The sequence below is a fragment of the Ailuropoda melanoleuca genome, chromosome 10 (assembly GCF_002007445.2).
Source record: "Ailuropoda melanoleuca isolate Jingjing chromosome 10, ASM200744v2, whole genome shotgun sequence".
NCBI lineage: Eukaryota > Metazoa > Chordata > Mammalia > Carnivora > Ursidae > Ailuropoda > Ailuropoda melanoleuca.
The window spans coordinates 9,590,448-9,616,845 of NC_048227.1; the positions used below are offsets into that span (position 1 = coordinate 9,590,448).

At 45.0% G+C, this 26,398-nt stretch overlaps 1 protein-coding gene across 1 annotated transcript; it reads left to right on the top strand.

The window, feature by feature from the left end:
* The first annotated feature begins 1,372 nt into the window (after nt 1–1,372).
* On the top strand, nt 1,373–23,040 carry EIF4H (eukaryotic translation initiation factor 4H). Its single transcript, XM_011226035.3, has 6 exons — nt 1,373–1,419; nt 15,106–15,293; nt 17,268–17,332; nt 17,421–17,517; nt 22,025–22,162; nt 22,436–23,040. The coding sequence occupies exons 1-6, from the start codon at nt 1,388–1,390 to the stop codon at nt 22,573–22,575; spliced, it is 660 nt and encodes a 219-aa protein (XP_011224337.2). The 5' UTR covers nt 1,373–1,387; the 3' UTR covers nt 22,576–23,040.
* The last annotated feature ends 3,358 nt before the right edge of the window (nt 23,041–26,398 follow it).

The window sequence follows — 26,398 nt, forward strand, 5'->3', positions numbered from 1 at the left end:
CGGGCGCGGGGGGCGGGTGGAGTCGGGGGCCCCGGGGCGGCGGCCTTCCCGCGCTCACCCGGGGCGGCGGGCGGTAGGGGGCCCGCCTGGGCCCGCGGAGGCCTGGGAGAGGCGCCTGGAGGGCCGGGGCCTGGAAATGGCGCGCTCCGGGAGGGGGCGGCGGCAGTTAGGCTCCCCCTCGTCTTGCTTGCGGCGCAGATCCGTCCCTGTGTCTCCCTCCGCCGCCGACGTGTCGTCTTTGCCCTGCCTCGGCCGTAAGGCCAGGCCGCAGCGGCACTGAGTGTCCCGGAGGATGAGCTCCCGCTTCCAACCCCATCCCCCAGTATGGCAGGGGCCGCGCGGGGCTCTGCTGCAACGCGGGGTGGGGGCCGCGGCCTGCCCCGCTCGGGTCTCGGTCGGGGTCCCGGCCTCCTGTGGTCTGTCTGCCCTGTAGGCTCCCTGGCCCGCTTCGCCAGGAGGCCAGCGGACTGGGTAAGGTCGGGAGGGCGAGAGAGGAGTGATTCCTTTTCCTTAGGTGTGAGGCAGGGATTTGGCGGCTAGAGTTCAGGAATGGTCCGATTCACGCCTGGAGACGGGGAGACCAAGCAAAAGAAAATACATAATAGCATTTTTTTATTTACTGTGTCTTGGGTCAGAGTGCCTTATTGACAGGTGCTATGTGCTTGCCGGCAGAAAATCTTTCATTTCTCCCTAGTTTCTCCCGACCTGGAGAAGGAATCGCAGTTAGCCTCGTTCTGACTTTGGTCATATACAGACTATATATAATTGAGATACCTCGTTTAAAAGAGAAATTCTTGACTGGTGAATAAGAAGCTTACGGTGTTTAATTTCAGGAATCCGCACTGGGTTTTTGGTGGGTTTTGTTTTTAAATACAAGTTCCCTTATACAGAATTTAGAAGATGGGCTATAAACATCTTGCTGTTCGTCAAGGACACACTTGGCCATTATGTACTTTTACAAAAAGGATTACTTTCCCAGGATAACACCACAATGGTACCTACTGAGGTGTCCAGTCTCCTGGGTTTCAATCCCAGAAGAATCTTTGTTTGGTGAAGAATGATCTTTTAATACCTTGGTTTGGGACTGGCTCAAACAAAGGCTTGTTTGGGTCCGGGAGTGTACCTAATATTAATGACACTAGAACACAGAAGTTGGGGAAGGTGGAGCCACCTGTTATTTCAAAGATTATTTTATTTGCTAATAAAAAAAGAAATAGATGTTGGATGACATGTGAAAGTATTGCCTTTGGGGTAAGTTTCTAGACATCAAATTTGCAGTTAAGTCATCTTGAAATTTAATAACTGGGATTTTTTTTTTTTCCAGTTTCAAGAAACATTTGGAAGTGCCCAGGAAAACTCTTAAACAGAGTGGTTCGGTTTAAGGCAGATGCAAGGAGTTTTAGTTGGTTTGGGACTACAGTAAGTTAGTCATACTATACTGAATCTGGGTTTTGGAGTTTGGCTTTTGGTTTTTTCCTTATTCTGCCTTTTGACAGACTTGCTAGCTATTCTAGTGACTTGAGGTGCTCTGAATCAGACTTTCAGTGGATGTCACATTTTGACAGTCGGGATGCCTTGAACAATAGCAAGTGGTCAGAATTCTCTTAACGAAGCTCTTCATTTCAAATATCAAAAGACAAAAAATGTTAGCCATGTGTCCAGATGCACTCCAAAAACTAGTGTAAGAAAATAGCCACTCTGCGTCTCCTAAACTTTCTGATAAAAAGTCACTTTACTCTTAAAAATCTTCCACATCTGACCTCGTTGGAGTTTTCCATTTGACGTCAAATCCATGTAAAACTACATGGGAAATACTACTCAGATTCCTAAAAGTAGTTCTAAAAACCTATTGGTGAGTTTGTGCGTTCATGTAAACAGTGTCTGGAGTGGATCCAGAAACTTCACAGAGGACCAAACCACAGTTGTGGTTTGAGCCAAAGCTTTCCTATTCCAGTGTCATCGTTAAATTTAATTGCATTAGGTCTGGAGTTATCAGTTACTGGTTTCTCTGAAATTTAGCAAGATGGTAGGTTAGGTTGGTAACCTTCAGTGATAATATCTACTGTTATGTGAATTATGTTTCACCTCAACAAAAGTCTCAGTGCTGTTTGCTTGTGTTCAGATACAGTGCTTAGGGATTTTAGAAGATTGTCACTTCTGGAAAGCCAGTCTTGCATTGCTGTGTTTGGAACTTTTGTACCAAGAGACCTTCCCTTTAGTCAAAACACCTTAGCTAAGTGAGAGATCTCAACTCTAAGCCACTTGGGTCACAGACAAAAGGAATAGCAGGTTTGAAATGCATGGTCATAATCTAAAAATTTGGTTTTAATAATTATACATTCCCTGTAAGTTTATTTTGTAACTGTATGTAGTAACCAGTGCTGTTGTCAGGAAGCAGTGTTAAACCACTGCTTTATTTTCTCAACCTCTAGAGGGCATGTCCGAGGCAGCCAAAGAGAGACCTGGGAGACTGCATTGTTGCCCAAAAAAACAAGTCCAATCAGAATTCCAAATTATCTGGTTGATTGTACTAGATCTGGAGTGTATTTTGTTCTGCAGTTTGCTAAATTTTCTTTCCCGGGTTTTTATTTTTCATTTGCCATTGACGATAAAGTGGAGAGTAACGGCGATTTTTTACATTTCTAACTACAACATGCTTTTGAGTGCTCCATGTAAAACCATCAATTCGGAAAATCAGATTAGAACTTGGAGGTAGCAAGAATTGAGATTGCTGAAAATGGTACCCACTGGAAAGTGGTAAAACTACGCATTTAAGTATTTTTCATCAAGTTCCCGTTTGGGGGGGCATTGGAATTCTAACTTTTGAGTCTTCGAAGACTTAAGCTTGGCATCTTTGTCTAAATTTCTAAGCATATTTTAAAACTAATAAGGGGAAAGAAAGCAGTGTATAAAAACAGTAACTATTTGTACTGGTCATGGTAGAGTTCATAAAAGTACTAAAAAGCTTATATTAAAATCCTGTTTGCCTACCAAATGACAAGTAGTTTGGGTTATTGTCGTCCTCCTTTCCACTCTCTAATCTCTCAGTGCTTGATTCTAAATCATTATCTTCTATGAAATGCTTGGTTTTTACCAAGAGCCTCTTGACACAGTTTGGGGAAAAGGCCTAGCTTTGGATTGGGATCAGGCAGACAGGACAGAGGTCAAGTGTCAGCTGAGCCTTGAGCCACGTATTAGCTGTGGGATCTGGAACAAGTTCCTTTACCTCTCTGAGCTTCATTTTCCCCACATGTAAGATAGAAACTGTTCTAAGGCTATTGGGAGTGTGCAGTGAGATGTCTCAAGCATGCAGCCCAGTGTCTGGTACACTTAGTAATTTGTAGCTCTCGATTTAAAATATTTCCCTTGCATCAGTAAGAGTGGGGAAAGTTCTGTTGAGATAATGAGTGAGTTTTTACTTTCCTGGCTGTATTTCTAAAGCCAAGTAAGCGAAATCTATTCAGTTTATAGGTATAAAGCATTTTATGAGTAGAGTACTGTATTATAAATGAATTCTACCTGAGTAATTTGTTCCTGTGGGTTATTGGTTTCTTACAAAATTTGTGCTTGGAATATTTAGTGTAAGTGCTTCTGAGATTTCTAAAAACTTTCTTGGTATATTTCTATTTGAAATTAACCTTTTAAGTGTTCTGGGAGGACATCACACAAATTCAAGTAGTCTTCCCAGAAACTTGGAACATGTAAAACATTGGTGGGGGAGGGGTATCAGTCCTAGTTCAGACTTCCATCTTCCAGTTTCCAGCTTCTCCTAGAAATAGAAGAGAGCATTGGGCAGGAGAGCATGTCCTGCCTCTGCATTTCATTTGTACAGATGGTTAGACCTGCATACTCAGGCCACGAAATAAGTGATTGCTTGATTTTGATAGAATTTAACAGCTGTAAGGCCTAAGTTGTCTTTTTTTTTTAATTGACTGTTCGTGGTTCTTTGAAGTTTTCCCCATGTCATGATTTCTAAAATGTTCTTGGTGGGGCCCTCTGAATGTGCTCCAGTCTGTTGATACTCTGTTGAAAACATGGCACCCCCAGTTAAGCCTTGTATTCCAGTATAGGGTACACGGTACCTATAGGGTACAGGGTACATAGTCCAAATGGATTCTTTACCAGTGCATGATCTTGTAACATGATGGATTGGTGATTATTATTATTATTATTATTGAATTATGCAGCTCTTCCAAATGTTGGCACATTTCATTATACAGCATCAAAAATCATGTTTATTAATATCACCATTGATTTTATCAGAAAAATTTTCAGGTATTGTGAGGCTGTCAAGCTTATGTTGATGGATGCAAGTTTTCTAAAATTCTATTTTTTGCTTAAAAGCCCAGTCTGCACTTTATCATTGGTAACAGATACTGTTAGTTTTCCTTGAAGTGACAGGCTACTTCATTTTCAAGAAAATGTCTGCCTGGGGGGTGCCTGGTTGGCTCAGTCCATTGGGCATCTGGTCATGGTCTCAGGGTCCTGGGATCGAGCCCCATGTCGTCCTCTGAGCTCAGTGGGGAGTCTGCTTGTCCCTCTCCCTCTGCTGCTCCCCCTGCTTATGCTCTCTCTCAAATAAATCTTTTAAAGAAAAGAAAATGTCTGCCTGACGGTAAGTCAATACCGTAGTCAGTCAGTTCTTCAGGTAAAAATGGTGTTCCATGAAAACAGTAGCTAGTTCAGCTTGTAACTCGCTTCCACGAGTGTTTTCCTGGAGATAACCATCACATTTCTTTTTTTCTTTTTTCTTTTTTTTTTTTTAAGATTTTATTTATTTGAGAGAGAAGAAACGGAGGGGAGGGGCAGAGGGAGGGGGGGAGAGAGAGAGGGAGAAGCAAACTCCCCGCTGAGCAGGGAGCTGGGGACTGAGTCCCAGAACCCTGAGATCATGATCGGAGCTGAAGGCAGACACTTAACCGACTGAGCCACCCAAGCGCCCCTAACCATCATATTTCTGTAAGCTGCAGAAGTGTTTTGCCTCTATTTTGAAACGCGAGATATTAAAAACTGGGTCAAGATTTAATAAGATTAATCATTTTCCTGCTTTATCAATGACATTGTATTTTGAAGCTCGTTGGCTTCCTTCTCTTTGTGCAAATACTGCGTAATGAGGCATGAGTAATAGTGCAGTTTGGTGCCCCTGCCTTGATTTATGCTGGGGTCAAGTGCAAGATCAGTGCAGGTCTCAGGATACAGCCGCTAGTCAGGGACTGAGGGACTGTTCAGTGAGCTCTGTAAGGCAGAACTAGAACCAAAGGAAAAGTACGTGTCCCGTGCGCTTTCACAGACTGTCTAGAAATATGAAGGAGTGCTCCTTGAGCTGAATAACTTTCTGTTAATAAAGGAACATCAGTGTGGTCTACATTAGGCTGGAATTTATCAGTTGCTTGTTTTATGTGACATTTAAAAATGAATCTGAACATTTTCATACATAAACAGAGGTAGAGACTAGTATATCGAACCCATGTAGCCATTCCCTGGTTTCATTTTTTTTTTCACGGTGTGTGTGTGTGGTAAAATATATCCATAAAATTTACCACTTTGACCATTTCTTCTTTTTTTTTTAAGATTTTTTTATTCGTTTACTTTAGAGCATGCGCAAGCAAGCTGGGGGGCAGGGAGACTCCCTACAGAGCACCTGAGCCCAGTGTGAAGCTCAGTCTCGTGACCCTGATCCCGCGGCCTGAACTGAAATAGTAAGAGTTGGATACCCAACCAGCTGAGCCACCCAGATGCCCCTGACCATTTCTAAGTGTACAGTTCGGTGACACTAATGCCCACAGTGACACCATGTTCTGTCGTTGCCATAACTGTTCCGAAAACTTTTTCATCATTCCCAAACAGAAACCCATTAAGCAACTCTCCATTCATTTCCATTCATTTTACTTCATAAACCTTTCTTGCTGTTCCTTTTTTCATCTGTCATCCCCGTTGTGGGTAGGGGATAGGATATTTTAAAGCCAGTCACAGCCATCCTTGTCATTCCGTCTTAAAATACTTTTAAACTTGAGTATGTGTTTCAGACTGATCAGGGGTTTCTTTCTAGCCAGCAGTTTTTCCGTCACCCGGTTCATGTTCAGTTTTGCGCAATTGCCTCAAAGATTACTTCATAGAGTTGGCCTATTTGAATCTGCAAAACATTTGATTACAGAACATTTAAAGCACAAAAATAGAGTCTAGTATAATGACGTACCTCATGTGCCCCTGACCCACTTTTTAAAGTGACCACTTTCATTTCATTTGTTCCTCCTCACGCCACCTTCCTCCTACACGCTTCTGGATTATTTTCAAGTACATCTTAGGTGTCATATTTTATTTCATCTGGAAATACTTCAGTATGAGTTTCAAAGGTATAGACTAAAAAATGTGACCAAATATTATCACATCCGAAAACTTTCCAATAAATATTTCGATTCCTCTGATTAGCTCATACATTTTTACCTACAACTGATTTGTTTGAATCAGAACTGAAGTTTGCATGTGGCATTTGGTTGACCTGCCCACTAATTCTCCTGATAGGGTCCTCCTTTCTTTCTTGGTTGTTTGTTGTTAAGTAAGGGGTGTGCGTAACTTTTTTCCAGGTACTGTTAAAGCATTTAATTTTTGCGACTACCATGTGTAAGGAAGCTAGAAGTTAAATTTGATATTAGCAAAGATGCTTATTACTAATATTAAGTATTCCTCTTCATACGTATGTGTTTTAGTACAAGTGACTTAAATTTTTATGATTTTTCAAATATTTTTAATTCTAAAGTATAATTAACATACAGCATTATATTCGTGGTTTTTCAGGTATAAAGTGAAGAAGAGAAGAACTGTTGGCTTTGTATGCCTTTGAATTCTAGATTTTAGCTGGTGGTCTGTCTTTGGCACTTTGTACTTCTCTAAATAATTGAAACCTCATAGATAATATGAAATTGACCATCGCATGAAAATGTGAAGTTTTCTTTAAAATGAATTGGAGCTGGTAGTGTGTGGAATGTCAAATCTCAGGTAATAGGCATTCTAATTTAGAAAAAAAGAACCTTTGGCTTATAAAGTTCAAAACTAATCCATAGAAATAGTTTACATCGTAGCTTCAAGAAAGATGTTTTTCGTGGCAGTATTCTCTGAGGACCAATAAACAGCTTGAGGTTTAAGTTTTTATTTCCTCTGAAAAATCTGGAACTTTGGATTGAATCACCTTTTGCACCATGTGAAGTTACTAAATTAATAACCCATTTATTTGCTTTCATTAATGTGTGGGAATCCAAAATTTTAGTACATTGTGATAAATGCCTTTTTGCCTAGGAAGAAAGATTTTCTAAAAGACCATGTAAACCAGAAGTCACCCTTGTGTTTGCTGTTCTCTTTTAACAAGGCTTTCAAACTGCCTGTCCTGTCGGTAGATGATGAAGTCACTTTATTAGGGGTCCTGACAAACTTCCTTAAAGATGAAAGGATAGAGAATAGTGTATGTTATACTGTGAGTTTATAGCCTTCCTGTTCGGCAGGCTTTTTGTTATTTGTATACTTAGCATGCAGTCAGGTTATGTCTACATGTTTTTAGTCATGCTGATCACAGCCAAAAATGTTTTTTGAAAGACAGTGAAATACCGTGGCTCAGTCAGTTGAGGGTCTGCCTTCAGCTTGGGTCATGATCTTAGGGTTGTGGGATCAAGCCCCATGTAGGACTCCCTGCTGAACGGGGAGTCTGCTTTTCACTCTCCTCTGTGCTCTCTTTCTCCCTTTCAAATAAATGGATAAAATCTTTAAAAGAAGGAAAGAAGGGCACCTGGGTGGCTCAGTCGTTAAGCGTCTGCCTTTGGCTCGGCATGATCCCGGCATTCTGGGATCGAGCCCCACGTCAGGCTCCTCCGCTGGGAGCCTGCTTCTTCCTCTCCCACTCCCCTGCTTGTGTTCCCTCTCTCGCTGGCTGTCTCTCCCTCTCTGTCAAATAAATAATAGAGAGAGAGAGAGAGAGGAAAGGAAGGAAGGAGGGAAGGAGGAAACGAAAAGAAAAGCATTTAAGGACCTAATTGAAGAGGTCATCTAAATACATGTAACTCTCTTTTATATTTTAATTTTTTTTTCCAAATAAAATACCCATATTAGTGGAAGACGTTACTTGTAATCCTAAGAGTAGTTGCTCGGTCTGTGTCTTCCTTCCTTCCTCCCCTCTAAGTACCAGAGACTGTAATAGTTTTGAAGGTAAGACCAAATTCCTGCCTTAGAATACTTTGCATTTCCCTGCAAGGCTTTTTTTTTTTTTTTAATTCCTACAGATGAGATTGATTTATGAAGATTCATTCACAGCAGAAAAGAGCTCCTTGAAATAGGGTTCGTTGAAGAATTCACCACTGCTCCTGCCCCCACCCCCAGGGTTGATCAGAAACATTCAGAGGTTGGGGTGCCTGGGTGGCTCAGTTGTTAAGCGTCTGCCTTTGGTTCAGGGTGTGATCCTGGAGTCCTGGGATTGAGCCTCGCATCGGGCTCCTCCGCTGGGAGCCTGCTTCTTCCTCTCCTGCTCCCCCTGCTTGTGTTCCCTCTTTTGTCTCTCTCTCTCTCTCTCTCTCTATGTCAGATAAATAAAATCTTAAAAAAAAAAATTCAGAGGCTTTCATGCCCATCCTGTAGTAATCCCAGGTATCAAGATAAACGGGTTTACTTGTGAATGCTGATTGAAGGCCTTGGAGAATGCATACACTTAGCAGAGGGAGATGTACTTGGAAATAAAATCCACACTGCGTTGGACCAGTTTTTAAAAACATAAGCTACAACTAAAATGTCATGTGACCTTAGATGGGCTTCTGGAACAGAAGGACATAAGGTAAAAACTAAGGAAATCTGAATAAACTGAACTTTAGTTAGTAATGTATTGATCTGGGTTCAGTGATTTTAATCAGTGTGTCTTACTAATGTAAGATGTCAGTAATAGGTAAAATAAATCAGTGTATGTGAAATGAGGGCTTGGCTTTTGAGAGTTAAACCTTTTTTGGTTATTTTCTAGGAACCAAATAAATAGGTTGCACATTATGACCATTACTTTTTTTCTTTTTACACATGTTTAGTGGGCTTTGTTGCTTATTTGCAGTCTTTCTATGACCTTTCTTTCTTTCTTTCTTTTTTTTTTTTTTTTAAGCCCAACAAGGGGCTGGAATTCAAGATCCTGGGTCAAGACCCGAGCTGAGATCAAGAGCTGAGATCAAGAGTCGGACGATTAACCGACTGAGCCACACAGGCTTGTGACTTTTATGTAGGCTCCAGCGTGGTGCCCCATGTCAAGCGATACAACCTATGCTAGGAAGCTTTTCTGGATGGCACGTGGAATACCAGAGTTGTTGATCACCCCTAAAGCTAGGAGAACACCTGATGTTGCAAATACCAGAGAGAGGCTAATGAATGCTCTGTACTGGGTACCTTGGCATTGGTCTTGAATTTTCAAGAGCGGCAGCAACAGGGCTTAAATTCTGTGTAGCTTCTAGAGATCTTTATAAAATCCTCTCCGAGAGAAAAGCTTAGCATGAGTCCTCCCTCTTTCCTTATCTCTTACACTTGGAAAGTAAGTCTGGGGCACTTCATTTTCTTTTGCATCTCCTTACTGGATCTAATCCCAGCCCTGATGTTTCTACTCTTACCTTGTTTCTTACAGTCCCTCTCCCTCCAGGCTTCTTTCCTCCTACTGGTCTGTTTATTCCCAGTTACTGTCTGGTGAAGAGTTGAGGGTTTCCTTGTGTGCTGTGGGAACGTGGAGTGGCAGAGTCACGGTTCCTTTCGCTCCACCCTGCAGAGACTGCTCTCGTGGCTGTCTTCCGAATTGTCTGCAGTCCTTTATTTGGGATGTGGTTTCTCCTTCCAGATGCCTGGACCCCCTCAGTTAATTATGGGCTCCTTACGGGCAGGGACTGAGGCTGAGGTGTGAGCCCTCTATGCCGTGCTCTGTACTTGATAGATATTGCATATGTTCAGTCAATTTGAGTGAAGAAAAGTGATTTTGTCTCTAAAGATTTTTGGTCATACTTGGAGTTGAAGCTTAGATTTCCTGAGTTACTGGGGATGTAATTTATTATTTTAAAACTTATGTATGTTGTTTTAAAAATGAGTGGACTGTCCGTAAGGGATAGTCTGAAGCAGCACCGAGCAGGGAGGATCATTGTGGAGTGGAGCGGGGTGTGATATGGCCTGGGGGTGGGGGGCTGCCGTGGCCTGCGCCTTGTTCATCTCTTTCTGCTGGAGTGGTGTGGCCTTGAGCGTGTCTAGACTTCCCTGTAACGTTTTAGAATTGTTATTAAACTTTTATAAAGCAATTAGGATTTATGAGGTGTTTTATGGTCAGTTTTAAACTTTATAAAATAGAGATTTGAAGTATTTGTGCAGTCACAAACAAGAAAAGGTAATTTGGAAGAGGTCCTACACCAAGCTAAGGAGTCAAATGAGTCTTCTGTCCCTGTTATTTTTTTTTTTAGATTTTATTTATTTATTCGACAGAGATAGAGACAGCCAGCGAGAGAGGGAACACAAGCAGGGGGAGTGGGAGAGGAAGAAGCAGGCTCATAGTGAAGGAGCCCGATGTGGGGCTCGATCCCATAACGCTGGTCACGCCCCGAGCCGAAGGCAGACGCTCAACCGCTGTGCCACCCAGGCGCCCCTCTGTCCCTGTTATTTTTAACCTGTTGTAGACAGTGTTTTGTGTGACGCAGCTTGTTCGGTTAGAGGGCAGTCCCCTTTAAACTTTAGCATCACAGGTACCCTAGGACTTTTAGCTCAGGATTTCCTGGCATTGGGGGTGTTTGGTGTTTTGTTTTGGTTTGGTTTTGGTAGGCTGCTAACCGGCTGGATCATTTTATGACATGCACATGTGCTCTCTGGTATGTCTCCTTCATCCTTGTCGCTCAAGTTGCTGGCACACTGTAGGCTTCCACTTTTCTAACTTTGTAACTGTTGGAGCCAGTAAATGGGAATCTACTTCGAGGGCCCCTGTCCCGCTGCGCTGCCTCCCTGTCTTCAGTGAACTACCCACTGAAAAGCTAAAACACACTTTGGTTCCGTAGAACTGACTACGTCGGATCAGGTAGCATCTAGGGCGACTGCGGTGATTCTTGGAGAAAACCTGGAATAGTAAGCCGCTGGCGGTTTTGTGCGGCTCGGGTGAAGTGAGCAGGTTAACGGGCAGGGTTGGCTGTTCCCACATTTCTAGCTTTTAAAATACTGCTTGCCTGGGACGCCTGGGTGGCTCAGCGAGGACCCTGCTTCTCCCTCTGGTGTGCACGTGCTCTCTCTCTCTCTCGCTGACAAAATCTTTTAAAAAAATAAGATACTGCTTGCCTGAAACGGGATTCTTCCATCTTCCCAAAGCCAGGGCTGGCTTCTTACCCTGCTGCGTTCTTTTCCGTGTCCCTGTCATCTGATTAGCACGGCCACCCCCGGGCAGCAGTCCTTATCTAGGCTAACCTGGCTCCCTGAACTCAGAGCCTGCCTTCTTGGGCCTGCATCCAGCATCCTACATAAAATCTTGTGTAAATGTTTCATGCGCCCTTTGAGCAAGCCTTCCTACCTCTGTTTTCCTGATTCATCACACGTACACCTGCTGAATTTATCAGTTCTCCGTCCTCACCTTCACCTTAAATTTTTAAAAAAACCATTGTAGCTTTTTGCCATGTATGTGTGCATATGTGTGTCTGTGTACATATATACACAAACATGCATGCATGTATACTCATAGAGTTATTTGTGTTTATATGTACTGCTCACTTGTGAGCTGCTTGAGAGCAGGGGACTGTTTTCTCCCAGATGTTTAGTAAATGTTGAATAAATGAATTTAAGTTTATTAAAATTATAATTCATCCTGTGTTTTTAACATTTCTCCAAATTTTATAGTTATACCATATCTTACATATTCAGTATTCAGTCTCAAAGAGTATCTTACTGAAAATACTTTCGGGTTTAGGGGCACCTGGGTGGCTCAGTAGGTTGAGTTTAGGCTGACTCTTGATTTCAGCTCAAAGCATGATCTCAGGGTCATGGGGTCGAGCCCCACGTTGGGCTCCTCACTTAGCTGATCATCTGCTTGAGATTCCCTGCCCCTCCCCCTGCTCTTGTGTGCACACATGCGCACTCTCTGTCTAGTAAATCTTTTTAAACTGTGGGGGCACCTGGGTGGCTCAGCTGGATAAGCAACTGCCTTCAGCTCAGGTCATGATCTCGGGGTCCTGGGATCGAGCCCCATGTCAAGCTCCTTGCTCAGCAGAGAGCCTGCTTCTTCCCATCTCCCTCTCTCTCAAATAAATAAAACCTTTAAAAAATATATTTTAGAGTTTAAAGATACCGAGGTAAGAACAGTGGTGCAAAGAGTACTGAAGTGCAAGAATAAGTCAGTTTACTAAACTTTGTGGGCCAAGGGGTGAGGAGTGGGAGCAAGCGGAATGCAATTCACTGGAAAACAAAACAGGATTTCTTATCGGGGAGGAGAATTCTGAGTCACTAGACTTAAAAAATTTTAGCCATCTAAGAATTAGGTCATGATTTGGTTCTTCTGCTAAAAATGTGTCTTAAAGAATGATATTTATCTCAAGAAAGATGGGGGATCTCTTTCATGCTATTTTTAGCAAAACGTGGATCAAAAACTTAAGTTACCTTCCGTGACTTGGGTTGCTGCTTGTCCTGCAAAAAGGACGACTGAGCGGATCTTCGTTGTGAGGAGACTCGTTTAAAATGAGTTTTAAATGTTTCCCTAAAAAGAAACAAAACACCACCACCTCCTTTTGAATTTTTTTTTCCTGTGTTCTGCAAACATTGTGAACATTTTCATCACAGTGGACACTGTTGGGAGTCACAGGGTTCAAGTTTGCTTGATCTTTGTGGGTGCCTGCACACATGTCCTTTATGCTGAGCCCTGTGAGTCTCTCCAGAGAACAGGGCCATTCTAACCGCAGTACCCGTTACCACTCCCCAGAAATTGAACATTGATGCAGTGGTGTCTGTACATGCCATATTCAAATTTCTCCATCTGCTTTTTCTTTTATAGCTGTTTGTTCCAGGATCAAAGATGACATGTAGCATTGGTTGTCATGTTTCTTTGGTTCCCCCCCCCGCCTTTTTTGTCTTTCCTGATTTTTGATATGTTTGAAGAATCTGTGCCAGAATACAAGGCACATAGTGTTACGTTTGTCACATATCTGGTTAACGTGGTGATTGCTGAGCCTTGCCTGAATCAGCCCCTGCTACATTGGTTGGTGCAGAGTAGTGATTTCCTTCCTTCCTTCCTTCTTCCACAGTTTATATTTATTTGAGAGAGAGCCAGCACGAGAAGGGGGAGGGCAGAGGACGAGGAACAAGCAGACTCCCCACAGAGCGCAGAGCCCGGCGCAAGGCTGGATCCCAGGACCCTGAGATCATGACCTGGGCGGAAGTCAGACGCTTAATCAACTGAGCCCCCAGGCGCCCTAAGAGTAGTGATTTTCTTCTTACGTGACTCCTTCTACATTTATTAGTTGACGTGCTTATTGATGTAAAGAAGACTTCCCCTTCCCATTCATTCATTTTTTTTTTTAAAGATTTATTTATTTATTTATTCGACAGAGATAGAGACAGCCAGCGAGAGAGGGAACACAAGCAGGGGGGAGTGGGAGAGGAAGAAGCAGGCTCATAGCGGAGGAGCCTGACGTGGGGCTCGATCCCACAACGCCAGGATCACGCCCTGAGCCGAAGGCAGACGCTTAACCGCTGTGCCACCCAGGCACCCCCCCCCCATTCATTCATTTTAATAGACTATTTTTAGAGCAATTTCAAGTTCACAGCAGAAGTGATCAGAAAAGACAGTTCTCAGGGGCGCCTGGGTGGCTCAGTTGCTTGAGTCTCCAACCTTTGGTTTTCCCTCAGGTCATGATTTCAGGGGTGGGAGCTGGGGCCCCCTCAGGGAGTCTCTTTCCCCTCTTCTCCCTCTGCCCCTCCCCCCTCTTGCTAGATGTCTCTCGCTCTCTTAAATAAATAAATCTTTGGGGGGGAAAAAAGAAAATACAGTTCCTGCGTTCGCCCTGCCTTCGCGCACACTTAGGAGTACAGATGGCCCTATGGCCCTGCTGTCAGCACCCACGCTGACAGTGTCATCACCCACAGTCTGTAGTTTACATTCGGGTTCACTCTTGGTATTACACATTCCATGGGTTTTGACAAATGTATAATGGTCCCAGTTTATTTCTTAATTATCTATAAAACAATTTGAGCCTCGGGTTGTAGGTGCGATGATAATGCTCATTGCTGCTCCACTCGTGTGCTGTGTGTCAGTGTATTAGGCGCCTTGTGTTTGTTATTTCTCAGTAACTCAAGATCTGTGTTAGTATTAACCCAGTTTTACAAATAAATAAAGCTCAGAGAAATTGAGTAGCTCGTCAAGGTCATATGGTGGAGTAAGTCTGGCTGAGCTGGGATGCAAACAGAACTCTACAGATCAGCAACGAGATGTGGTAGAATCAAGGTCCTGCCTTTGTCACCTCTGAGTCTCGTAACCATAGACACATAACCACTTCTTGTTACAGGGAGGACTTGGCATTGAGGTGTAAATGGATTAGTAATACGCATTTGAGGACTGGTGGAGAGCAGGATGTACATAGGCCTTGCTGTACAAAATCTAAAATTTTTACTAGAGCATTTGTCCTCACCACCGTCTGACAGTAGCAGGAAGCAGGTGTGTTATGAATGGGTTCAGCTTAAGCAGCACTGAATTCAGCACTCTGAGTACAGCGTGCTAACTCTGGACAATCTTTTTTGGCAAGTATGAGGATGACCAGGCGTGAGGAAGGGTGTTAAGGTTTTAGGATATAAACATTTTGCAGATACGGAGTCTAAGTAAATAGGTAACCAGTTGTGCAAGGAGCGTATGTTCTGTTTGGATTTGAATTTCCAGGGAAATGTGTTTACATAGATTCTGTGTTTCCGTGGACATTTCTGTCACCAAAACGTAGCCACCCTGGTCATGAATAATATTTTGGAATACTCTTGATAATTTCAAGATGTTACTGTACATTCGAGTGGAGTGGTTCACATGGTGGTGTGGCTGAGGGGAAGACCTTTTCCTTTTCCCTGCTCTGGGGCGAGAAGACTTGAATCTGTCTGTTTCCCCTCCAGGTCCCGTGGCAGTGCTGGTGGCCATGGCTCCCGCAGCCAGAAGGAGCTGCCCACAGAGCCCCCCTACACAGCATATGTAGGAAATCTACCTTTTAATACAGTTCAGGGCGACATAGATGCTATCTTTAAGGATCTCAGCATAAGGAGTGTACGGCTAGTCAGAGACAAAGACACAGACAAATTTAAAGGTGAGTGTGGGGGAACTCTTACTGTGTATTATTGTAGAGGGAGGGTCGAAACCAAAATGTTAGGGAACCAGAGGGCTCCAGTTATGAAAAAGTTTTAAATATTTGTCCGAATAGCTGAAATAAACATGGCCCTTTAACCCATAAGCTTTCAGTTCTACTTGGGGGGGGGAATGTTTTACACATGATCTGATTTTTAGAAATACTCAGTATAAATATGCTCAAGTCAGTGTGTTGTTGGCCTGACCCCGCTATCCTGTCTGTGCCAGTCAGGGATTTCCCTGGGAGCGAAAATGAACAGATAAAACGGAGGACTTCACAGGTGCATTTCATCTTGGCCCGACTTATGGTATTTTTCTTTGAAGTTTTCCTGTAATCTAGGTATTGGTGTAGAATTCAAAAGAGAACCTAATACATATTGTCACTATACACTTGTGACTTCAGAGTGTGTGTGAGGAGAGGGTTGGCTCAAATTTCAGATAAAGTTAGTGTCCATAGATTAGTCTCTTAAAGGGCACTTGAGCCCGGAAGCAGTAAGAAAGAAGAATCCTACGAGCATTATCTCCTGGCTTTCAAGATTCCCTGAGGAGAAATGTGCTCCCTGTCTGAGGCCATGGAGCAAGGGACAGGAGCATCTGGTTTACATTATTTATCCAGAAGAACATCCAGGAAGAGTACAGAGGGACGTGCAGTGAGGAGAGGTACGAGAAGCCGAGGTTTCGCTCACCTGAACAGTTCTGTGTATAGGTGGTACTTCTCTTGTTTTGAAAATTTTTTGGCTTTAGAACCTGAAGCCTTGTTACAGTAAGTGCCCACACAATGAAAACAAACTATCCGTTCAGCTTGTTGAAGGTAAGGCCCACCCAGTGTCCCTCCTTGAGACACGAGGAGTTCCGGGCGTCAGGGAAAGGGTGGGGAGGCCAGGCTTTGGGGTGAGTCAGTAGAAGCGAGTTTTAGTTTGTCTACTGCAGGGTCGTCCTCAGTTTCAGCAGCTCTTCAGGGTGAGATGGTGAGTGGGCTTTTTTGTTGGCCTCTTTGAACTTGCGGGTGGTTTCCTCAAATACTCTAGACATTGAATCCACTCGGGGGGAAGGTGGGGACTCTCCAGCCAAGCAGTGCATTCTTTTAGTAAGTAGTTGGGGAGCAGACAGTGAACAGGACGAGTTTGGACCCAAGCCTTTGGAGCACTTGCGGTCTAGCGGGCTTTGAAGGCGAAGTGTAATCATCGCACAGGATGGGGATAAGCGGGCTGGAAGGGTGTGGTCCAGGGAGCAGTGTGAGTAGATCGGGGCAGGGGGGCGTGCTTGACCCAGATATAGTCTCCAGGTGGGGCAAGGAAAGGGCACGGAAAGAGTGTTGGAGGTAGAGGGAGAAGCTAAAGCAGAGGTTTGAGGTGAGAAGGTGCAGTTTCCTCTGCCTGGAATGTTCTCCGCTTTACAGGCAGGCCTGTGTCAGAATATCCAGCATCAGGGACACAATTGTCGGTAACACGTGCTTGGACCTAGGCCATCCGTCTTTGAATTAGCATCCCAAGGAGGATGCCCTTCTTACTGAGGGTATATGTTTTAGCTTTATAAAGTGGGTTTTATACCAGCTACCTGAGTAGTAAGTAGTAGGCACCCTCAGCCTGTTCCTTCTAAGCATGTTTGGTATTGAATTTGAAATCTGTGTCTTAAAGCCCCAGTTGGGTTATATTAAAATTATTCAAAAGTCAGAACTAACAGCTCTTCACCATGACCCGGGAAAGACTTTAATATTACGGTTAAAACTCATAAAAAGAAAGGTTTATGAAAACACAGCTGCCGAATATTTCAGTGCCAGTCAGGTATTTTCTGTTTATCAAAAAGTACAGTCTGTCTTTTAGGCTCTAGTAGTCTACTGCCCCCTAGATGCAACAAGAGTGGGGAAATGGACAGGGATCCCACCGTGTCTTAATCCAGAATTCCTTGAGGAAATTGGGGTTTGTGTCTCTTACAGGATTCTGCTATGTAGAATTTGATGAGGTGGATTCCCTTAAGGAAGCCTTGACATATGATGGTGCAGTAAGTATCTTCAGCTTTTCTGTGTCATGTTGGAACTTGAGATGTTTTTTTCTTGCCAATACTTACGCTGTTTTCTCCTTATCATTAGCTGTTGGGTGATCGATCACTTCGTGTGGACATTGCAGAAGGCAGAAAACAAGATAAAGGTGGCTTTGGCTTCAGGAAAGGTGGACCAGATGACAGAGGTGATTGGTTCTTCTAAAACTGAACATAAAACTTGCTGTGCGCCCATTGATGACAACTCTCGAAGGTTACTAGTGGAACTGTCTCACAGCCTGATAGGTTTTTGTGAGCTTTTTAAACACGTGTAAAAATCTTGACAGAGAATGGATGGTGCTTCTGTAAGCCTGGGGTGTTTGTTTTGTTTTTGGTTTTGGGTTTTTTTTTCTGTTGGCAGCGAGAACTCTTATCTTAAAATTCCTGTTCTCATCACATGAGTTGTCCATCTTCCCAATGAATTTTTCCATGTTTGTGCAGCAAGGTAATGGTACGACCTCAACTTCATCTTTTTTGAGTAGCTTCAGGAATGTGTGGCCCTGGAGAATCTAGAGGTGTTTGGGATTCTGGGATGACTTCAGTTCTGGTGGCAGCATTTAAAATATTGCCACTTACTTTTTTCATTGGCCTTGCTGCCGTTATCCGTTTGTTGCGAGTAGCCTGGCTGGACCGTCCTTTAGCTCACTGCGCAGACGAAATTTTCCTGAAAGGTCCCCAGGCATGCACTAAGCCTTTTTTGGAACCTGAGTGTTTGAGGTAGGACTTGAGAGGCTCCCCACTGTGGGCAAGGTAGACCGATCCACCGGCTTGTCTCACCTTGCCTTAGCCCGCCGTTCTCATCTGGGCCTTCATCTCAGGAATCCCCTTGGCGGCGCTAGTTTTCTTGGTACGCATAGAAGCACTGCTACTTCTAGAAATAGCGTGGAGGTTTTGGAAGCTTACAGAAAGCCTGGTCACTGTGGTTCTTGATGGCTCCCTCTTGCATGGTTGAAGTCCTGGTGACCAGGGTTTTTTTCTTAAAGGGCATGGAATTCTTATCCTTTCATGGTGGACATGATCCACTTTACTCTTCCTTTTCTTAACTGACCCAGGCACCCTGGCAGGTGCCTCCCTGTCTCACCTCAAGGGGTCAGTTTGCATGTCAGGCCTCTGCTTTGAAGGGTTGATCTTCTAAGCATTTCTTAAACTCTTTACATTGTTTTGTTTTTTTTAAGTAAAAGTAATTCATATATGTAATAATAATGGCAATTGTAACAGAAAGGTAAAAACATGAAAAACAAGTCTGTTATCTTTCCTATAAACTCTGCACTCTCCACTGTTTAAGATGATACCATCAGCGCCCCCCCCATCCTATCACTCTCCCCCCATCAAACCAAATTCAGCATAAAGTATTTGGTAAGTATGCGAAGAAGTAGGACAAGGTATTGTAGATGAAAATTCTTAAATTCTTTTCAGTACTACTTTAGCTAAACAGATGACTGCTTATCTCTGTTGAATAACTCAATTCCTTAAAGTCCTGTAGCCAATCAGAAATGAGCTTATTCATAAAAGTACAGTATGATCCAGTAAACCTGTAATTTTATGTATAAGCTAGTCTCTGATTGAAACATGCAACAAATGTCTTCTCACAGTCAGTCCAGGTGCAGCCGTTAGTGGCCTGAGGAGTAGTGGTCTCGGACCTGCCACTTCTGAATTCCCGGTACCGGAGGAGTGGCACTGGAGTTTAGAGCTCTGGAAATGTGGAGGTTACCTAAGGAACGGTTGCCTTAGTTGGGTTTCTACTCCCTGAAGCTGAGAACGCAGCCAGAGGCTACCTTGACACCCGCCAGTTGCAGTGTCCCCTGCAGGGTTTTGTTGTATCTAAAACCACCAAGTGCCCACGCGATGGAATTAACGTCTATATACGTTATTTGTGAAAGTAGATCTTTTTTGCTCTTTAAAGGAATGATGCTATTTTTTTAAAAGATACATGCTCATTGTGAAAAAAGACTCAAGTAATGACAAAAAATACAAAGAAGAAAGCAAATAAAGTCCCACCACCAGAAGTAGCCTGTGTCTTAAACTAAACTTTGTAGAAAACAAAACAAAACCCAAAACCTTAGAAGGTTCTCATGCTGTGCCTCCTAAAAATCTGTCTTCAGATTTTATTAAAAGATAATCATGAATGTCAGACCTTGCTTTCCCTCATCATCTTCCCCTGCTCCTATCATAAAAGATTCTGAAATGAGGTTGTCACCTGCTATTAATGGCACTGGTTTTTCCCTCTACCAAACTCCGCCTCGTGCACCTAAACAGAGCAGCAGTTGTGTTTCTCTGCCTTGTCAGTGTGAGTGTGAGCTTATCTATGTTACAGTCTGGTAGCAGGAATTATTCACATAGGGGAAGTAACTTCTGGACTCACAACTTCCCTGCTTATTCGGGGAAAATGTCAGGTTAAATGTTTGAGTACCAGTTAAGCTCATTTAATGAGCAGTGTGAGCTCTGGTTCCAGAGATCCTGTAAGGAACCTTACACCTGACTGTACGCCTCCCGTTGTGTTCTCATCAGCCCAGTGCTCCTGTCGGCCTGAATCTGGTCAAAATTGTTTTCATTTCTTGTTTTGTTAAAATTTTTGTTGTCCAACTCCATTTCGGAGCTTGATCTCTTCCCACATTCCTTGGCCACCCTTAAAGAACAAAAAAATACCACCCTTGCGAACAGAGCTCATTCTCCATATTCAGGGGAGTTAAGTTTCAAAGCGCTGAGAACACTGGATGAGCAGACACAAAACCATTGCTCCTTGGGAAGCAGCAAGGTCGGAGTCCTGTGAGTCTCTGGTCAGTCAGTCAGTACATACCTTCTTGTGTGGATTTCTGTTTGAAGACACCTTATTTCTGTTGATTCCTCTGACACGAACTCACGGCCAGCAGCACTAGAACTTTGCCCGAATGGAGCTTACCTAACCTGCATTTTCTGGATAAGGCACAGGACCACCTTCTTGCTCTGAGGAATACCAGGCGACTCGTCAGCTGTCCATTCCAGGGCCATTTTAAACAGTGCAGTCGCCAAGGAAAAGCACAAAAGAGCAAAAAACCTGGCACTGAATAGATTGAAAAGACACTTAATTACAGTCTGAGCTGAACCAAGGCCAAGTGTTGCTTCGTTCAGCCTTAGCTGCAAAACACACATGTCAGGCGACTCCCATCTTCCACTGCTCTGCGCGTGTCTGAAAAAGCAGAAGTGCCAGAAGTATTGATTTCAGGGTCACGTACAAATGGTAGCAAGTAGACGAATTGGCAGATAGGAAGTCTGTAAGTGATGGAGGCGAGACCACGGAGAGTATTCCTCGGACTCGGGATTCTTCTTAAAGATAGATTCCTCTGGAGCTTTGAGCAATGGCACCATCCTTGTAGTAAAAGCAGCCACCTTTGGGGGCTGAGACAGGGCAGGCTCATTTGTTTAACTACAGTTTTGTTAAATTTTTTCCGAATGTAAACTCTTAACTTCAGTAGTCTTTACTGTTACAGGACTAGTTAGCTTGAACCCCCTCTAAATGGAAGTCTTTCAGTGAAACGTGACACTAAAGAAAACTTAAGGTTCTTAAAGCATACGGAGAATGTCATCTCCACACAGACGAGCGTTGTTACACTCTGGACCACTCGTAATGAGACGCAGTTTACTCTGGCAACTGTTTCAGCAGAGACCCTAGGAACACGGAGAAAGCCCTTCCTCTCCTTCTCCGTGGAAGAGGTGGTGTGGGTTGGGGGCCCAGCCACATAACTGGTTTTGCTGACAACACGGGTACTTGATTTTAGAGATATCCCCACCTGACATGCAGCAGAAACACAGATGGGGGGGGTGTCACCCAGAGGTGGCAGCCGGGTTTTTATTTTGTCATCGTGTCTGGTTTTCTCGTGGGTTTTGTATTTTTTTTTTTTTAAGATTTTATTTATTTATTTGACAGCCAGTGAGAGAGGGAACACAAGCAGGGGAAATGGGAGAGGAAGAAGCAGGCTCCCAGCAGAGGAGCCTGATGGGGGACTCGATCCCAGAACGCTGGGATCACACCCTGAGCTGAAGGCAGACGCTTAACGACTGCGCCACCCAGGCGCCCCAGGGTTTTGCATTTTAAATTAGAATATTTCAATTCCAGGTTTAGCTTTTTAATAATTACAGGTTTATAGTAGGAGACAGAATAAACGGGGCTTTGAAGATTTTTGTTTTGTTGTAAACATTATAGTATCTTACGTGATGTTCCCCCCCACTTTTCCTGCAAGGTTTAAACAGCTCAATTTATTTTTCTTTCCTAAGAAATGTTAAAAGTCTGTTATAATTGAGATTACCCAGCTCATTCACGTTGGACTCCTTTCAGTACACTTTATTTTGCAAAAGCTTCCGATGTTGGACGAACTGAAGAATTTCAAATCATACCGTCTACACCAGCTGCACAGTTATCTTTGAGACAGTAGCTTAAAAGAGTAATCCAGGGGCGCCTGGGTGGCACAGCGGTTAAGCGTCTGCCTTCAGCTCAGGGCATGATCCAGGCGTTAAGGGATTGAGCCCCACATCAGGCTCCTCTGCTATGAGCCTGCTTCTTCCTCTCCCACTCCCCCTGCTTGTGTTCCCTCTCTCACTGGCTGTCTCTGTCTCTGTCAAATAAATAAATCTTTAAAAAAAATAAATAAAGAGTAATCCAGTGCCCTCTTCCTTCTTCAGGCTTCAGGGATGACTTCTTAGGCGGCAGGGGAGGGAGTCGCCCAGGTGACCGGCGAACAGGCCCCCCAATGGGGAGTCGGTTCAGAGATGGCCCTCCCCTTCGAGGGTCCAATATGGACTTCAGAGAACCAACAGAAGGTATGGTGCTACTTTCTTCCTGGAGGGTGTCTTGTCCTGGTACGCTGGCTGTACCCCTCACACATGGCTTCTCGTGCCATGGACATGGCCTCTGTGGACCACCCCTTAGTCTTAAATAATGAGTTTACCTTTTAGAGTGTGTGGGGATGGGATAGGTCTTCAAGGCTGGCTTGCTAGTTAGCGGGCTGGGCTGCAGGGGCCACCATCAGTCTTTTCATCCGGATGGGGAAGGGGGTCCATTGTGAATAAACCATGTTGGTTTTTCTCCCACAGAGGAAAGAGCACAGAGGCCACGGCTCCAGCTGAAGCCTCGGACAGTTGCAACGCCCCTCAATCAAGTAGCCAATCCCAACTCTGCTATCTTCGGGGGAGCCAGGCCCAGAGAGGAAGTCGTTCAGAAGGAGCAAGAATGAGCTTGCGGTTGGGAGGGAATGGGGTGTGGGGGAGTTAGCGCGAGACCACAGCCTGGCCAGCCCCCTGGGCCGGCAGTCCTGCAGCCACCATTCCTGCGCCTGACCTTTGTCCTCCTTTCTTACAACGGAAACACAGAGCTTGTGAGCGCATGTCAGCAGTTAACAAGTGGTTTTTAGTACATTCTTGGCTTTGCTGAACCTATCTAGTGCCTGTCTTGTTTTTTTTTTTTTTTCCCTGCCACTCCTTCCCCCTTTTCGTTATGTCCTTTCTCTTTCTTGCTCCTTGTTTCCTTCCAGTACATGAGTGTCTCCCGAGCGACAAAGGCGGCCACCTGTGGGCGTTCTTTGAATGGAGGTGCTGCTCCATTTTTCTCCTCTGCTTTCTCTCTTTACTTTAGACACACTGGCCAGACCCAGTTGTTTCTTTGATTTTTCTCAGTGCTTCTCTTCTGACCTGCATGTTGAGTTNGGGGGGGGTAGAGAAGGGGGTGGGGGGAAGCCAGGAAAGAAGTCACGAATTGGATAGCATCTTGTTTGTATTCCGCTGTGATCGACATACAGAATTTGATGCACCTTGTTTTCAAAACAGGGATAAAATATGTTGATCCTTGCAAATTCCTTCCTATCCCTATTTATAAGTAGCCCTGTCTCTGCTACTCCCGCCCCGAATGGATTATTCAAACAGAAGAGGCTCTCATTTCAAATGTGGAACCCAAAAGAAGGGGGTAGTAGTGTGAAGTGTCGGAGAGGAGTTCGGAAAAGACCAGCTGAGCGCACGCTGTGTTCACACCCGCTAGTGTCGCTCTTTCAACACACTGCGCGGGCTGGTTCCCTCCTCCCCGGCCATGATAGAGGCGCCTCTGGCCAGCTGGTTGCAGAAAACCTCCATCTGCTCTCCTTTCCACCGGCCAGGGTGCTCTGGGGGGACTGAAGGGCGGCGGGGGCAGAGCCGCGCCCGGGCTGCCCTGACCGCGTGGCCGTGGCCACTCCTCCAGTCCCTGCTGCGTGTGGATCCCGCATCTCTCCCTTGCGTTTATCTATCTGTTCCTCAGTGTGAGTAACAGTGAGCTACTGTGCTTCCTACCTTCCCTGGATTTTATAATGAAAATGGGCCTACAGTCTGGCACTTTACCGTTTCGCTTGATGAATTGAGGATTTTACTATGCAGAGCTGTCGAGGACCTTGCAATAGTGGCAGGTGGCTGTCGGTCACTGGGTCTCCTCTTTGGGGCAGAGTGCTGTTGTCACCGTGATCCGTGCTTCCCAGGGGAGTGGGGGGTGGCTGGGCTGTTGCTTCTGAGCTGGAACACCTGTGTGTGAACAACTTGGTTCTGCAGCACCAAGTCCCGCTCCGGGTCGCTGGGAGCAGCTCGGGGATGGCTAGCGCCTAGAGCCCGGGGAGGAGAGCCTCACGCGGGGAGCGGGGTGGGTGGGGGGTGCTGCGGGGTGTGGCCCAGCCTGGGTAGCACCGCATGCTGGGCCAGTGCTCGTCCCTGGCCGGCCTCCCCGGCTTCTCCCACCGTGTCTCTGTCCCAGGGTCTCAGCAATTACAGAACTCTCTCTCCTCTCCTTCCTTCCCCTGCCATCTCTGCTTCTGAAATAAGAACCATTTGTGTGACACCAATACTTAACTTAAGAAAGACATGCATTATGTGGTTGTAATCAAACCTGATGCTTTCAGATGACCTACTTACATCTTCAATGGGGAAAAGATTAAGAATAAAACAAATTCATCTAAACTTCTGGGCCATCCAGTTGACTTTTAAACGTAAGAACGGAATTCCAAACACTTCACACATTCAGCTATATGACAGAAAGGAAATCTATGGATATGGTATTTTGTGAATGATCTTTTAAATAAAAGAAAACCTTACGTAATATTTAATGCTTGTCCTTATTTTTGAGTTCTTTGTAGCTGCCCTCGCGTGGAATTGCACAAAGTTGGGAAGCCGCAGCCGAATCTCGCGGAACGGCCTGCAGCTGCAGTGAGGCGAGCATCTTGCTTCTGGAACTTACAGGACTCAGGAAATCATTTTCAGAGCCAGTGATGGTTAGAAACAGCACGCCAGGGTCTTCCTGCCTTTTTTCTCTCATTTCCTAAAAATGTAATTTTCTGAACAGAGACCTTGTGTACATAGGTGTGTGGCCGTAGTGTTCGATTGGGTTTTAAAGGCGCTTTCTGTCCCAGAATGGAAGAAATCAGCTGTTTGCACAATGTGTGCCTGCTTTTAATGACTGCTTATTTGTAGCAGAAATGCCAGGTGCTCTTGGGAACAGTGGTGGGTGCTACTCCATCCATAGCAAGGATATCAGATGTCGTTGGGAGGCGCTGCTGGGCAGTTTTGCAGCCCAGTGGACAAGTTGTAGAGCTTTGCCGTGTCTGGGAGAGGCCCCGGCTGGTGGGGAGGGTGGCGGAGGACCTGGCATGGTGCAGGATTTGCTTACTGGGAGGTGAGCCTTGACTGTGGCTTACCCTGCGGGGGTGGGGGTGGGGGGCAGGTGCTCTTCTGGTGAGAGCACACGTGGCTGTTCACTTGGCTGCTCCCCTGCCGAGCCTGGAGGAGAGGACTTAGTGCTTGCTGGCGTTTTCTTTAAGGGAGACGGTCCCTGAGACCGAAAAGAGTCCCTCTGCCCTATGTGGAGTTGGGCTGATGGCCAAAGGCTTGAAGTCCAGCTCAATGAGGCTTCTTTTCAGAGGTCCCTTGGATCCCATCTTTGAAGGGCCTGTGGGCGCTTTCAGACCCCTGGAGGGGTGGGTCATCTGGGTCTCCAGAGGTTTCTTGGGATTGAAATGCAACTCTTGAGTGGCTGTCTTCCTCCCTCCCTGTGGCTTCGCAGTGGGTGTTCTCTGGACAAGCACCTATTCCCTTGGCCCGTAGTGTTTGTGCAATGCTCAGTATTACAGAAAGCATTCTGATACCTGCCTCTCATCCAGAAGTAATTGAATTAAGAGAGGAGGGCACATCTTTGCCCAAATAAGCACCTAAATTAATAGATACATTTTTATAAAGGTTTACACCCACTGAATGTTCCATGGATAGGTTTAGACGGACTGTTGATCCCTTCGTTTCTGTCTCTGAATTTTTATTGATTGATTGTCCCTGCTGTTCTTGAACGGCCTTCAGAGAAACCAAATTTAATGGAATGCCAAGTGGGGCCCTTTTAATAAGGGGCTCAGGTTTCTGAGAATGTTCTTAACCTCAGAGCCCATCTTGTCAGGGGCCAGATGGTTTCTCCAGGAGAGAAGTTTGCACAGCCAACTTCCGGGAGCCGGGGTTTCCCATCCTGCCCGAAATGGCTCGCTTCCTCAGGGAGGTCTTAGCAGGAGGCAGAAAGGAAGAGGTCAGGAGGCGTGCATTTGGGTAACGGAGGAGGGTGCTGGTGTTGCCTGGCCTCCACTCTTTGAGTCAGGATCTCTAAGGAATAGCCTGGCTTTCTAGTTGAAGGAGGTTACTTGGTTGAGCAACTCGAGACCAAGAAGAGCCAGTTACCAGCGGCCTGTAAAGCAGCTGTTGCTTGAGACTCGCTAGAAACAGCAGCTCTTTTTCATGCATGTGGCCAGACGGTGCTCTGCGACCCCTAGGGGTTCTTGCACCTGCTTGTGTCTTTATTTTTTTGGTTTGTTTGTTTGAAGTAAACTGCACCCACCATGGGGCTCGAACTTATAACCCCGGGATCAAGAGTCGCACGTTCCACCCACTAGCCAGCCAGGCGCCCCCTGTTGTTTCTTTAAAGCCTTAAAATTGGCTCTTCTCACCAGGAGTACTTTAAATACCCTGTTGTTTCTCTCTGTCCGCCTCTCAGATTCCACCCGCTGCTGGGGT